General features: G+C 44.8%; 1 protein-coding gene across 4 annotated transcripts in view; it reads right to left on the reverse strand.

The window, feature by feature from the left end:
* PCNT (pericentrin) overlaps window positions 1-15,355 on the reverse strand; it is a 248,169-nt gene that overhangs the window by 109,137 nt on the left and 123,677 nt on the right. For all 4 annotated transcript variants that reach the window (XM_026658033.1, XM_026658029.1, XM_026658030.1 and 1 more), the window contains 3 exons: window positions 12,332-12,546; window positions 10,956-11,164; window positions 8,420-8,582 (listed from right to left, as the gene is read on the reverse strand). In XM_026658033.1, the coding sequence (XP_026513818.1) occupies window positions 8,420-8,582; window positions 10,956-11,164; window positions 12,332-12,546 (587 nt within the window). The remainder of the gene's footprint in view (window positions 1-8,419; window positions 8,583-10,955; window positions 11,165-12,331; window positions 12,547-15,355) is intronic.

Below are 15,355 nucleotides of genomic sequence, written 5' to 3' on the forward strand. Positions count from 1 at the left end.
TGCGGGTTCCATGACCACCACTCCCAAGAGGAGGAGACAGGTGGTGGTGGTCGGGGACTCCCTCCTAAGGGGGATGGAGTCATCCATCTGCCGACCAGACCAGGAGACTCGAAGTGTGCTGCTTTCCTGGAGCTAGAATCCAGGATGTGGAGTGCTTACCGAGACTGATCAAGACCTCGAATCACTACCCCTTCCTACTTCTCCACATGGGCACCAATGATATTGCCAAGAATGATCTTGAGTGGATCACTGCAGACTACATAGCTCTGGGAAGAAGGATAAAGGAGTTTGAGGCGCAAGGCGTGTTCTTGTCCATCCTCCCTGTTGAAGGAAAAGGCCCAGGTAGGGACTGTCAATTGTGGAGGTGAATGCGTGGTTACACAGGTGATGTCAGAGAGAGGGATTTGGATTCTTCGACCATTGGATGTTGTTCCGGGAAGAAGGATTGCTAGGAAGAGATGGGATCCACCTAATGAAGAGAGGGAAGAGCATCTTCGCAGGCAGGCTTGCTAACCTAGTGAAGAGGGCTTTAAATTAGGTTCGCCGGGGGATAGTGACCTAAGCCCAGAGGTAAGTGAGGGAGTGCGATACCGGGAGGAAACACAAGGAGGAGGGTGCAAGACGGGAAACCTCCTGATTCATACTGAGAAAGTAGGGCAATCGGCTAGTTATCTTAGGTGCATGTGCATGAGCGCAAGAAGCCTGGGAAACAAGCAGGAAGAACTGGAAGTCCTGGCACAATCAAGGAATTATGATATGATTGGAATAACAGGAACTTGGTGGGGCGGTTCAAATGACTGGAGCACTGTCATGGATGGGTATAAACTGTTCAGGAAGGACAGGTACAGGAGGAAACGTGGAGGAGTTGCATTATATGTAAGAGAACAGTATGATTGCTCAGAGCTCCAGTTTGAAACTGGAGAAAAGCCCGTTGAGAGTCTTTGGGTTAAGTTTAGAGGCAAGAACAAAAGGGTGATGTCGTGGTGGGCATGTGCTATAGACCACCAGATCAGAAGGATGAGGTAGACAAGGCTTTCTTCGGACAATTAACCGAAGTCTCCAGATCACAGGCCCTGGTTCTAATGGGGGACTTCAATCACCCTGACATCTGCTAGGAGAGCAATACAGCAGTGCACAGATAATCCAGGAAGTTTTTGGAGAGTGTTGGGGACAACTTCCTGGTAAAAGTGCTGGAGGAACCGACTATGGGCCGTGCTCCTCTTGACCTCCTGCCTACAAACAGGGAAGAATTGGTAGGGGAAGTAGAAGTGGGTGGCAACCTAGGCAGCAGTGACCATGAGATGGTTGAGTTCAGGATCCTGAAAAAAGGAAGAAAGGAGAATAGCAAAATACGAACCCTGGGCTTCAGAAAAGCAGACAAACTCCCTTAGGGAACTGATAGGCAGGATCCTCTGGGAGGCTAATATGAGGGGGAAAGGAGTCTAGGAGATCTGGCTGTATTTTAAAGAATCCTTATTGAGGGCGCAGGAACAAACCATCCCGACGTGCAGAAAGAATAGCAAATATGGCAGGCGACCAGCTTGGCTTAACAGTGAAATCATCGGTGAGATTAAACTCAAAAAGGAAGCTTACAAGAAGTGGAAATTTGGACAGATGACTAGGGAGGAGTATAAAAATATTGCTAGAGCATGCAGCGGTGTAATTAGGAAGGCCAAAACACAACTGGAGTTGCAGCTAGCAAGGGATGTGAAGGGTAACAAGAAGGGTTTCTACAGCTATGTTAGCAACAAGAAGGTTGTCAGGGAAAGTGTGGGACCCTTACTGCATGGGGGAGGCAACATAGTGACAGATGATGTGGAAAAAGCTGAAGTACTCAATGCTTTTTTTGCCTCGGTATTCACAGACAAAGGCAGTTCCCAGACTGCTGCACTGGGCAACACAGTATGGGGAGGAGGTGAGCAGCGCTCAGTGGTGAAAGAACAGGTTAAGGACTATTTAGAAAAGCTGGATATGCACAAGTCCATGGGTCCAGATCTAATGCAGCCAAGGGTGGTGAGGGAGTTGACTGATGTGATTGCAGAGCCATTGGCCATTATCTTTGAAAATTTGTGGCAATTGAGGTCCCGGACAATTGGGAAAAGGCAAATATAGTGCCCATCTGGAAAAGAGAGAACCCGGGGAACTACAGACCAGTCAGCCTCACTTCAGTCCCTGGAAAAATCATAGAGCATGTCCTCAAGGAATCCATTTTGAAGCCCTTGGAGGAGAGGAAGGTGATCAGGAACAGTCAACATGGATTTACCAAGAGCAAGTCATGCCTGACCAACCTGATTGCCTTCTATGATGAGATAACTGGCTCTGTGGATATGGGGAAAGCAGTGGATGTGATATATCTTGACTTTAGCAAAGCTTTTGATACGGTCTCCCACAGTATTCTTGCCAGCAAGTTAAGAAAGTATGGATTGGATGAATGGACTAAAAGGTGGATAGAAAGCTGGCTAGATTGTCGGCTCAATGGGTAGTGATCAACAGCTCGATGTCTAGTTGGAAGCCGGTTTCAAGCAGAGTGACCCTGGGGTCGGTTTTGTTCAACATTTTTATTAATGATCTGGATGATGGGATGGATTGAACCCTCAGCAAGTTCGCAGATTATACTAAGCTGGGGGGGAGAGGTAGATACGATGGAGGGTAGGAATAAGGTCCAGAGTGACCTCGACCAATTGGAGGATTGGGCCAAAAGAAATCTGATCAGGTTCAACAGAAAAAGTGTAGAGTTCTGCATTTAGGACAGAAGAATCCCATGCACCGCTACAGGCTGGGGACCGACTGGCTAAGCAGTAGTTCTGCAGAAAAGGACCTGGGGATTACAGCGGACAAGAAGCTGGATATGAGTCAGCAGTGTGCCCTTGTTGCCAAGAAGGCCAATGGCATATTGGGCTGTATTAGTAGGAGCATTGGCAGCAGATTGAGGGGAGTGATTATTCCCCTCTATTCGGCACTGGTGAGGCCACACCTGGAGTATTGCATCCAATTTTGGTCCCCCACTACAGAATGGATGTGGACATATTGGAGAGAGTCCAGTGGAGGGCAACAAAAATGATTAGGGGGCTGGGGCACATGATTTACGAGGAGAGGCTGAGGGAACTGGGGTTATTTAGTCTGCAGAAGAGAAGAGTGAGGGGGGATTTACATGAAGGGGGGTTCCAAAGAGGATGGAGCTAGGCTGTTCTCAGTGGTGGCAGATGACAAAACAAGAAGCAAAGGTCTCAAGTTGCAGTGGGGGAGGTCTAGGTTGGTATTAGGAAACACTATTTCACTAGAAGGGTGGTGAAGCACTGGAATGGGTTACCTAGGGAGGTGGTGTAATCTCCATCCTTAGAGGTTTTTAAGGCCCAGCTTGACAAAGCCTTGGCTGGGATCATTTAGTTAGGGATTGGCCCTGCTTTGAGCAGGGGGTTGGACTAGATGACCTCCTGAGGTCTCTTCCAACCCTAATATTCTATGATTCTATGGTACCACCTTCTCTTCGCAGGTGGGGTATAAATCCCCAAAGTGCGGAAGGTGGCCCAAGAGTCCTTCATCGAATGAAGCACCTCATCAGTTTTCTTTGAGAAAAGCTTTTCTCGATCGAAAAGTAGGTCTTCTACCTTTGTTGGCAGTTCCTTGGTTTTATGCATGGCCTGTAGCCAGGATCACCGGCACATCACTACAGCTGTGGACATGGTTCTGGCTGCAGTGTCTAGTGACACTTGTGGGGCTGTTTTGGCTATCAGTTGACCCTCATTGATGATGGCTTGAAACTGTGACCGTTTCTCCTTGGGGAGCTCTGCTATGAACGAGCTAAGTTTCACATAGTTATCATAATAATATTTAGCTAACAATGCAGATTGGCCACTCTGAATTGTATGGTGCCTGAAGAATAAACTTTACACCCAAACAGGTAGAGTCTCATGTGTTCTTTCTCCTGTGGTGTAGATTTAAAAACTGTTGTTGCTTGCCGCGTTGATTCGCAACATTGACCACTACGGTGTTGGGGGGCAGATGTGCAAAGAGAAAGTCTGCCCCTTTTGCACATTGGCAGAATTAAGGCTGGTGTCTGCCAGACGGTCTCTGCCGGTTCCAAGATGGCATCGTTGATAGGATGAGCGATCTTGGAAGTAGGTGATGGTTGTAGTATTTGTACCAGCTTGTGCTGGTTTGTCTGCACCTCCTCTAGTGGTATTTCCTGGCTGTGAGTGACCCGCTTAAACAGTTCTTGAAACTACTTGAAATTGTCTGCTCAAGTTAGCATTGGGGGCATAATGGCCTCATCTGGGGAGGAGGAAGTGTTGTGAGCAGGAGAGGTAATTTCTTGGTCTGTTCCAGTTTCCGTGTCCTCGCCTACGTCCTGAGTCTCCATGGGCTGCAGTGTGGAAGATGCAGGGTTAGAGTGCAGTTCGCGTCTGTGCGCCGTGGGTAGCCTGGAATGTGGACCGTGTAAGAAGCCCAGGGTTGCCAATGTGCCCACTGCATTAGGAAGGCCATAGGGGAGTATATCCATGGCGGTCTGCACCATGGTTGAGTCGTCTGGTGGTATCTTGGTCCCATATGGCTCCAAGGTGGTCGGCGTTCTTTTGGTGAGGAATGGTGTAGTGAGAAGGTGTTTTGCTCCTGCATCTCCTCCTCGTCTTCACTGGAAAATTGTGCAATGTCGTGAGAGCTGTTGGGATCTCCTCCATAGCCTGTCGGGGAACCCTCGGTACCGAGTATCGGGGAGTGCGGTGCCGACAGTATCACCAACTCTTTCTGGTGGAACAGAGACTGTGTGGTGCCAACGTCTGGACCATCAGTGCCATGACGTCCGCTCTCACTGGTGCCCGCGTCAGTGCCGACAAATGCTGTGACTGTTTAGTCAGTGCGGCCGGTGCCGACTTGTTTTTTTCCCACCGGTACCGACTGTGTTGTCGGTGCCGAGGGCGTAGGCATGGTGCCTGAGGAGATGCTCGGTGCCGAGTCCCTTGCAGGTGAACTTGGTGCCATGGAGGAGGCATGTCTTTGTGCCTTGACTCTGTCTCCTTTGCTCGGACCTCGGCGTTGCTGGAGGTGCCTGGAGCATCATAGGTGCTCCCCCGAGCATATGTCGGCATTGGAGGTAGCGACCTGGCAGGAGCCTTTCTTTTCGCAGTACTCTCTGCGGAGAATTCTGAGCCCTCTTTTTTGGTCTTTCATAGGGTATGTCTCCTTTTTCAACTGGAGGAGTGTCTAGAGAGGCAGTCTGCTTGTCTGAATCGGGTTGGAGGGATTTCTCCATTAAAATCATTTTTAGCCAGAGATCCCTATCACATCGGGCTCTGGCTCTCAAATTGCTGCAGTGGGGGCATTTTGGGGGTTATGCTCCTCACCCAGACAGCATACACACAATGAATGCCCATCTGAAATGGGCATAGCTTCACGCAGGAGCCACAGTGTCTGAAGCCTGAGGAGCCAGGCATCTTAACGGATAACTATCCCCTGAGAGGAGGTAGCTAACAAAATAGTTTTATTGGGGGGGGGGGGGGGGGAATTAACACTAACGGTAACTATAACTTTCTAACTATCTAATTAAACTATTTTTTAACTATTTTAGGGAAGAGTGCTAATACTGCCCCAGAGCTCCGTCTTCAGCCGAGGACAGTTGAGAAGGAACTAGAGGGCTCAGGTCGTGCGCGCACTTCATGCGGCACCAGCGGCACCGCAAGACACCTATCCGCACAGACACGGCTACCATAAATCTCTGATCAACAGTGCCGGGACGCACCAATACCCAAAGTGGAGCACCCACAGGGACAGCACTCGAAGAACAACCCATTTATTTTAAATTCAGTACTGTATCTTCGTTCAATCGTAGAAAAAAAACACATAACATACTAAAGGGCATTTTAAGATGCTCCAAAGCCTGTCTGCAGGAAAAAATAAACTAAAATAAGGGCATATGACAGAAGAATCTGGCTAATTCTCAGCATATGTATTGATAGTGCATACAAGATGTTTAAGTTTTCTTTGAGCTATTAGACAGGTCCAAGTTGTGCCAGAGGTGTGCCTTGCACAAATAATAGCACAGATTTATGGAAGAAATTCCTTAAAGAACATTTATTTGTAACTTATACAAGCCAAAATTTAGATATATACTAGCACAGAGGTTTTAAACCTGTGATCCGCAGACCCCTGGCAGTCCACAGACTATGTCTAAAGGGTCCACAGAAGGTTGTCGTTACCACAGAACAGTGGTTTTCAACCTGGGCTCTGCAAGCTATGTCTAAGATTTCCAAAGGAGTCTGCACCTGTATTCGAAACTTTTTTAGGGGTCCGCAAATGAAAAAAAGGTTGAAAACCACTGTAAAAGCAGATCTGTTACATGTTAACTTTAAATCCACTATATAAATCCATGGTACACCCACACCTTGAATAATGTGTGCAGTTCTGGTCAATTGGAAAAAACACAGAGAAGGCTAGAAAAACAAGTAAAGCTATTGAACAGCTTCCATATGAAGAGAGAGCAAGAAGACTGGGACTGTTCAGCTTGGAAAAGAGAACTCAGGGAGGATATGACAGAGATCTATAAAATCCTGAATGGTGTGGAGAAAGTGAATAGGGGAGTGTTAGTTATCTATTCACGTAACACAAGAACCAGGGGCCGTCCAATGAAATTAATAGGCAGAAGGTTTAAAATAAACATAAGAAAATATTTCTTCACACAACACACAGTCGGCCTGTGGAGCTCATTGCTAGGGGATCTTGTGAAGGCCACAACCATAACTGGGTTCAAAAAATAATTAGATACGTTCATGGAGGACGGGTCCATCCAAGGCAATTTGCCAAGAAGGCTGGGACGCAACCCACTGGTCTGGGAGTCCCTAAACCTCTGACTGCTACAAACTGGGACACGACAACAGGGCGTGGATCACTCGATAAATTGCCCTGTTCGGTTCACTCCATCTGAAACATCTAGCACCAGCCCCCACTGAAAGACAAAACACTGGTCTGGGTGGGCTATTAGTCTGACCTAGTATAGCCATTTTTATGTTCTTAACAGTAAAATTTACCATGTACAAGAAACAACAAAAGAATTTTCAAAAGGAGTATCACACCCATTCATATCATCAAGTTGTAACCAAGATCTCAAGTACTGATGGATTCCACCACTGCCTTTAGGGGCATGCCATGATGCCATAACACATTTCCCCCGTTTTAAATATATTTGTAAGAGAGTGTAACACTTCAATATCAGCACTTCTTAAAATAGATATTTAAAGTTGAAATTCTCTCCCATTTAAATCCATGATTTCATGTCTTATTCGTAACAGTTCTCTTCCCCTTCCTGCTTATAGCATCCTTGTATGTAACTGTGCCAACCATTACCCCTTCTCTAAACAGCCTCTCTCCCTCACTCTCCAAAGAAATGGACAACACAGCCTTTTTGCTGATTAATTTCCTCATGTGTAAAATGGGCATAATATCTGCCTACAAAGGTTGGCATCAGGCTTAATTAGGTAACATTTCTGAGTGCTTTGAGCACATAAAAGCACACTACAAAAACTCAACAATACTATTAAACTAGTTATTTGACAAGGAATGACATTACATGCATTTTGGTGCAACCATCGGTCTTTTAAACCAATGCTGGCTTTTATTTCCCAAGTCGTCAGAGAACAACTGGTTTGTACTTCACTGGGTCTCACATTTCCCAAAACTGACAGTATGTTTCCCCTATGCACCTCTTGGGACTTCTGTCTAAGAAAAAGTTTCCAAAAGCAACTGCTAATGACAGAGTTCCTTGATTACTTCCTGTAATACTCTGAGTAATTTTCATCACATCCTGCTAGTTTTAAAATTACGAACATCAAGTACTAAGGTCACTTGTTTCTTTCAGTGATAGACAAAGTAAAATAATTATTTAGCAATTCCAATTTTGCCTGACAGTTGGTATTCAATGCTCTCCGGTTAATACCCTTTTCTTTCTTTTGTCTCCCATGTCTTTTATAATTTCCTTTGCATACATCCTCATCAAATATTGCCTTCTACTGTCATGTGGGTCCTTTCTGGACTAGCTGTGAGTGCTGGGACCCATTGGGAAACTAGGCATCTCCCCTTTCCGAATGGTATAAAGCTCCCATTCCATTTCTAGCCATGCAAGAATGTGAGATACTGGTTTTTAAAGTCCTGACATTTTTAGCATAAAAAACATGCCACTAATACAGTACTGAACACTGGGCCCATTCCGGGCCTCAGGTAAGTGTAATTCTGATGGTGGGGAGGCAAGTGCCACATTTGAGGGGAGAAAGAGGACATATCTGTTTCAAGTAACACAGGGATTTAGAATGCCAAAGTGGGCAGGTAAAGCAATCAAATATGCATTATAAATTCATTGATCCACCTCCAAATCCATTTTTTTATATTATATAAATAGCATCTGAAATCTGTTTTTGTTTCATTTCCTTACCTTCTGCTTTATGAAGCTCCAGTGCCAGTTGATTCTTTGCCTCATTTTCCTCATTTAGACACTCCATTAGATCATGGTGCTGACTAACCACTTGGGCAGTTTCCTGATTTCTGCGGCTGAATTCTTCCTCAAAGTGAGCATGAATTTCATGTGTTTTCTCCAACTAAAAAAAAAAAAAAAAAGGTACATCACAACATACAACGCTAAACATATGAACTGCAATGATAATCTGAACCCTTATAAAAAGAGAACTTATTTTAATTTTTGTAATATTTATCTATCAAGTGCTTCTGCCAATTACAAAGCAGCTTGTAGCTTAATTGCTACATATTCCTAACATGTTTTATTATAGGACTTTGTTTTAATGTATTAATAGCCAACTAAGTGTTTTGAAGCAGTAATAATAAAAATATCGTATATACTCGTTCATAAGCCGAATTTTTTTAGTAAAAAAGGGAAGCACAAGAGAAGGGGGTCGGCTTATGAACGGGTATAGAGAGGGAGAGGTGGGACACAGCCCCTCCCCCCAACAGAGGCAGCATGGAGAGGCAGCACAGCCAGCAAAGCCGGAAGGGAAGAGGCGGGGCCAAAGTCTCTCCACTTCGGGCCATGCTGCTCTCCCCCCAGCCTCCGAAGCAGCTGCAGCTCTAGGGCTGGCAGGCTGCAGCCATGCCGCTCAGCCCCGCCCCCAAGAGCAGACCGTGGCCACGCCGCTGGAGCAGGCTGCGGCTGCGCCGCCCAGCCTGGCCCGCTGGAGCAGGCTGCGGCCGCGCTGCCCAGCCTGCTGGAGCAGCTCCTGCCAGGCCAGAGACATCCTCCCCTGGTCCTCCCCAGATAAGGTGGGAAGGGATAGGATGGGGAGAGTGTGGGGGGGTCCTGGGCTAGGGGTGGGGTCATGTGGGGGGTGATCACAGGGGTTCCTCCCCTGCCTCCCCGCCTCCCCCCCCCCCCCCCCCAAATTTCCCCACCAGTTGCTGTCCCAGCCCGTCAGGGTAAGCAGCTGGCGCGCCAAGACATTTTGTTTACTTACGTTTACCTCCATGCCTGCGGACGCTCGAGGTAAACAAACCATCTCGGCCCACCAGCGGCTTATCCTGATGGCCCAGGAGCCAAAGTTTGCTGACCCCTGAATTATAGGGTCAGCTTATGAACGGGTTATAAAAATTTTCCATTTTTACTTATCCATCTTGGGCGGGTCGGCTTAAAAAAAGAACCGGCTTATGATCAAGTATATACGGTAGGTCTTTTCAAACAACCACCTCACCGCATAATGCATGACTTTAAAAATGGGTTTTATGGCTCAATCTCACTGAAGTCAAAGGTAATTTTGCTACTGGCTCCCAGTGGAGTCAAAAGTTTCTCTTTAGAGTTACAGAGATTCACAATATTGTGAAACACATAATGGATCTTTCTCCTTGCAGTGCTTAACTCAATTCCAAGTTCTTAGTTTGCCATCACTGAAACATCTACAGGTTTCGTCTTTCAGCTATGTACTAGTTTTCATTGTAAAAGTCTTCCACCCCATTTTACAGTATGTAAGCCATGCAAAGTATATTTGCAAGTATGTGGGGTTAGGATCCTTCATTATTGCCCTTTACCCCTTTCCTAAGAAGCCTCTGTCATGACAGTTTTCCTCAGTAGAAGTGGCCCCCTCCAGGGTCAGTCATCACTGTTTTGTGTAGGAAGATCGCTTCAGAGGGGTCTGAAAGCCCTCCTCTGCCCTTTGCTTCACTACAGGCAACCTGAAAATCCTAATTCTGCTCTCCAACAAGGAAGCTGAATACATATCTATTAAACTGGTGGGTAAAGTTCCAGTTTAAACCTTGCCATGACAACAAACATCTTGTTTCATTATTACAAGCACCCCATAAAATACAGATGGCATGTAATCTAATTCAGGTCCAAAATACAGCAGAACCTCAGAATAACGAACATCTCGGGAATGGAGGTTGTTCGTAACTCTAAACAAAACATAATGGTTGATTTTTCAAAGGTTTACAACTGAACACTGACTTAATACAGCTTTGGAACTTTACTATGCAGAAGAAAAACGCATCTTAATTTAAATGAAGCAAGCACAGAAACTGTTTCTTTACCCTGTCAAATCTTTTTTTTTTAAACTTTCTCTTTATTTTTTTAGTTTATGTTTAACACAATATTGTTCTGTACAGTGCTTTTTTTTTTGTCTCCGCTGCCTGATTGCATACTTCCGGTTCCAAATGGGGTGTGTTGTTGACCAGTCAGTTCATAACTTTGGTGTTAGTAACTCTGAGGTTCTACTGCACATATTAACAGACATTACCAGAACAGTTCTCATAGGTAATGAGGGCAGAACCTTCAATGCAGCAAGTAGGAAGATGTGTACAGATTTCTTATTGGAAATGTGAGCTGTGTACATAGCTTTTCATGCACTTCCCCAAGAACCCAATCCTACAAAATGCTGAATGCCCTAATGCCCAAGGGTCTTAGCATGTCACAGGATTAGACCCCAACTGTTTATGCCAATATGTAGCTAAAGGCTGAGATCTAGTTTTACTTGTTTAGTTGATTCTGTAACCAGCTCTAGAAGTTTCTCCACAGCAGTGCGCAAACGGCGACAAATTTTCAGGATCATCTCTTCATTCTCAAATGCCAGGTCTGGGCTTGCAAAAACACTCTCACATAAGTGTTGGCTCAGCTCAGACCCTTCATCGGTCACTGCAGACACCTGGTTGTGTTCTGTTAGAGTTTCATCCAGCAGGTCACCTACCAAAAAAATAAAATGAATTAGAAAAAACTATTACAAAAAATTATTCCAGAAACAGCTACTCGTTACACAACTGACTGACATGATCATATGAAAATGTAACAGTGACACCTCTTGGGACTGAGCGATGTTTACCGTATATACTCGTTCATTAGCCCATTCGTGTATAAGCCGACCCCCCAAGACGGAGAAGTAAAAATAGCAAAAACTGTATGACCCTTTCATAAGCCAACCCTATATTTCAGGGGCTGGAAAACTTTGGCTCCCAGCCCGTCAGGGTAAGCCGCTGGCGGGTCGGGAAGTTTTGTTTACCAGGAGCGTTCACAGGTACGGAGCCCCTCAGCTCCCAGTGGCCGCAGTTTGCCATTCCCAGCCAATGGGAGCTGCGGGAAGTGGCATGCTACTTCCCGCAGCTCCCATTGGCTGGGAATGGCGAACCGCAGCCACAGGGAGCTGCAGGGCTCCATGCCTGCAGACACTCCAGGTAAACAAAACGACCATGTATTAGATATTCAATTCAATGATTCCATAGAGTTTAAAATCATCAAATTTTGGTGTAGACCCGTTTATAAGCCAATCCCTGCTCTTTGATGCGTCACTTTTTTACCAAAAATATTCAGTTTATGAACCAGTATATACGGTAATTAATGGAAAATATCTCAACATAAAGACGTTCTTTAATACTTAAAAACTGACATACCTCTTCATCAGATTTGGACATATTTTTGAAGCTATGAAACTACTTTGAGATGTTTGAAGAGAATAGTTACACCTAGATGAATGTTGCCCAGTTAGATATGACAAATCTTTTAAGATATAACAGGAGGCCCTGTGGCCTGCACATAGTTGCTACAAAGTCCAAGACCTCCCCAGCCTTTCATTATTCCAGTCAGGCTCACAATGCTATGATAGAGAAAGGGCACATTATAATGGTTTTGATGAACACACAATGGAACTATCTTTGCATCAGTACAGCATTTTCATGGTCAAGAGGATTACAGCAAAAGGATTAAAGCAGGATATTGACAGTCTATCAGAACTCTGGAAAACCCCATTGGGTGGACGTGGAGAACACTGTAATATAAAATATCCATGCAGACAGCCTTGGCTGTATGATATGACATTAACAGTATCTTAAAAAAATAACTATGCCCAGACTGACTCACTTTTTTCTAGGTCATGCTTCTCTCTGGCTTTGAAATGCTGTATGAATCCCACTTCTTCCATCATGCTGCGGCTTTCTCTAGAATCTCCAGATGCTAGACTGTCATCGAGACAGAGACCAACTTTCTTACAGATAAGGTCTTCTGTGGCGATAGTGGCCTTTACCATTTCCACAAATAATTTCAAAACTTGCTGATAAGATTCCTGAAGTTTTTTCCTAGAACAGAAATACCATACAGTGCAAAGTACAGGATATTTCAACTAGAAGAGGTACTTAAATATTGATAACACTTTAAAAATTCAAAACCTCTCTGCAGGTTTGAGAGATTCTGTGACACAGCATGTTATCAATATTTAAATGCCTCTTCTAGTAAGGATGCCACTTTGCAGCTATTTTCACTACTAAATTCCCCAAACGAATGAAGGATTAATTGTTAAATTAGACGTTGTTGATTAGACCTTGAGACCTTGACTCTTCATTGCTCTATCACAGGGGTCGGCAACCTTTCAGAAGCGGTGTGCCGAGTCTTCATTTTTTCACTCTAATTTAAGGTTTCGCATGCCAGTAATAAATGTTAACATTTTTAGAAGGTCTCTTTCTATAAGTCTATAATATATAACTAAACTATTGTTGTATGTAAAGTAAATAGGTTTTTAAAATGTTTAAGAAGCTTCATTTAAAATTAAATTAAAATGCAGAGCCCCCCAGACCGGTGGCCAGGACCCGGGCAGTGTGAGTGCCACTGAAAATCAGCTTGCGTGCCGCCTTTGGCACATGTGCCATAGGTTGCCTACCCCTGCTCTATCAGAATCCCAAACAATTGCTGTCTCCCAATAACAAAAACATCTGTAAAATATTGATTTGTTATTACAAGCTTCTTATACCATTCATATATATTAGATAAGTATTGCAAATTAATTGAAGGTTTCATGCCATCATTTTTAACTGAACAGTTATGTATGAATGAAGGTAGGAGACATCTGGATGTTTGCTAAGCTTCTCCACACGAAAGAACATTACAACTATGATGAAAATTCTTTCCATAAAGTAATGGCAATAATTTGAGTTCTCACTAGTGTGTAGTATTAAAGCCTATCCTGCGTAATAATTCTTTAGCTCTGGAAAATACATGCCAATCAAATCCAGGTCCTCTTCTGCTCTCTGTCCTGTCCCCAGAGTTCTGCCCTGGTTACTTTTAATTCTCACTCTGAGGAGCTCATCTGCTCCCACAATTTCAGCTACCATGTCGATGCAGATGACTGACATCTACCTCTTCCCTCCTGATCTCCCATCCACACTGAAATATTATATTTCCAAACGTGGTCGCCTGGATGGACCACTGCCCTCTCACACACAGTGAAAAATTAACAGGCCGCCTTCCTCCTCTCTCCATCACTGTCCCCAGCTTACAGCACAGAGCTTGTGAGCCTGTAGTACTCAGCCCTCTCCTGAACCACATTCAGTTTTAAGTAATTTCTTGCTTTTTACTCTACGCTCTTAAAAATCATGCTTTCCTTCTCCATCCTTGGTCACCCTTGACTAATGAACCCTTCTCATGACTGGCCTTCGTGATGCCTAACTTAATTCTAACCTCTGAAGAAATGAGATTGCAAAAATTAACTTCATTCTTACAACGCTGGCCACTTTCTCCAGCCTTCAAACTGCTCCAATGGCTTCCCCTTGTTTTCCATATTATATTCAAGCTTCTCATCTTTATGGCATGGCACGATTCCACTTTTGCCTCTCCCATTTCTTCCTCCTCCCAATTCTGCTTTCTATACTTCAACATGTCCACTTCCTGAAAATCTTTCTGTATCTTTATCCCACTCTCGTCTTTGCACCTTCCATTCAATTCCATTCCATGCACCTGGATCTCCTTTCCTTTGTTTTTGATCTCCCTCTCCTCACTCAGAAAAAAAAACCTTGCACGCACACCACACTACTAATACTCCTGGGGGAATTCTGTGCCACTGTGCGCGTGCAGAATTCATGTCCCCCACAGATTTCTTTGCTTCCCCACAGAAAAATGACTTTCTGACAAGGAAGCAAAGGGAACCTGCAAGAGCAATCACGCACCACTCCCTACCTGCGCAGGTACATCATTTCAAGCACCCAGAGCAGCTGGCAGACAGGTAAATCACCGCAGGGGAGGGGACACCCCAGGCAGTGGCTCCTACTCTGAGTCAGGATATCAGCTGCTAGTCCCAGCTGGGCTGGAGGCAGGAGTGGACGAGACTTCCTCTTCTCCTGCAAGGAGTAGCTGGGGCTGTGCCAGACCCACCCCCAGAAACCTCTCCCAGCTGCAGGAAACTCAGCATCCTCCCCTGCTCCCTGCCCCCATCACTCCTCAGCTGCAGGGGGAGGGGGGATCACTGTACGCCCAACCCCCGTGCATCTGGACCTCCCATACCCAGGCACCCCCGCAAAGCCTCATCCCATACAACCAGAACCTCCCTACCCTTCCATACCCAAACCCTACCCCACTGAAGCTCAACCCCTACATCTGGACCCCACCCCCATGCACTATACAGAGTTTTTCCAAAGTTTGCCTACCATGAGATAAAGACTACACATTACTCTTATTCCAATCATCAATATCATTTCTTCACTACAATGTCTACTTTCAATAACTACTCAGTTCCAATTGTTTCCTAAAGAGATTCTAATGTACCCAGAGGTAAACTGAAAACAGAAAGAAAGAAAGAATCTACCCTGCTCTTCCATCTGACCCCAAAAAAGCCTTCACCTTTCTTTTCAAACTCTGAGCTAATTTGTATACCTATTTCAGATAATAAACAGATACCACAGTTAGTGAAGTGGGTATCAGAATGGTAATGTTCATTTTCAAGGTGTCCTAGATTTTTAGCATGTAAAGTAAAGACTAACAGTAACTTGGATATGCTTCAAAGATAGCGAAAACATCGTCACCTTCCTATACATTTAATTTGGCTTAGTTACTTTTTCGTTTACAGAAGAAAAGAAAAAAACCAGATATACGACATTGAACACTATATATCCCAAAATG

The sequence above is a fragment of the Terrapene carolina genome, unplaced genomic scaffold (assembly GCF_002925995.2).
Source record: "Terrapene carolina triunguis isolate 2854851 unplaced genomic scaffold, T_m_triunguis-2.0 Scaffold391, whole genome shotgun sequence".
Classification (NCBI taxonomy): domain Eukaryota; kingdom Metazoa; phylum Chordata; order Testudines; family Emydidae; genus Terrapene; species Terrapene triunguis.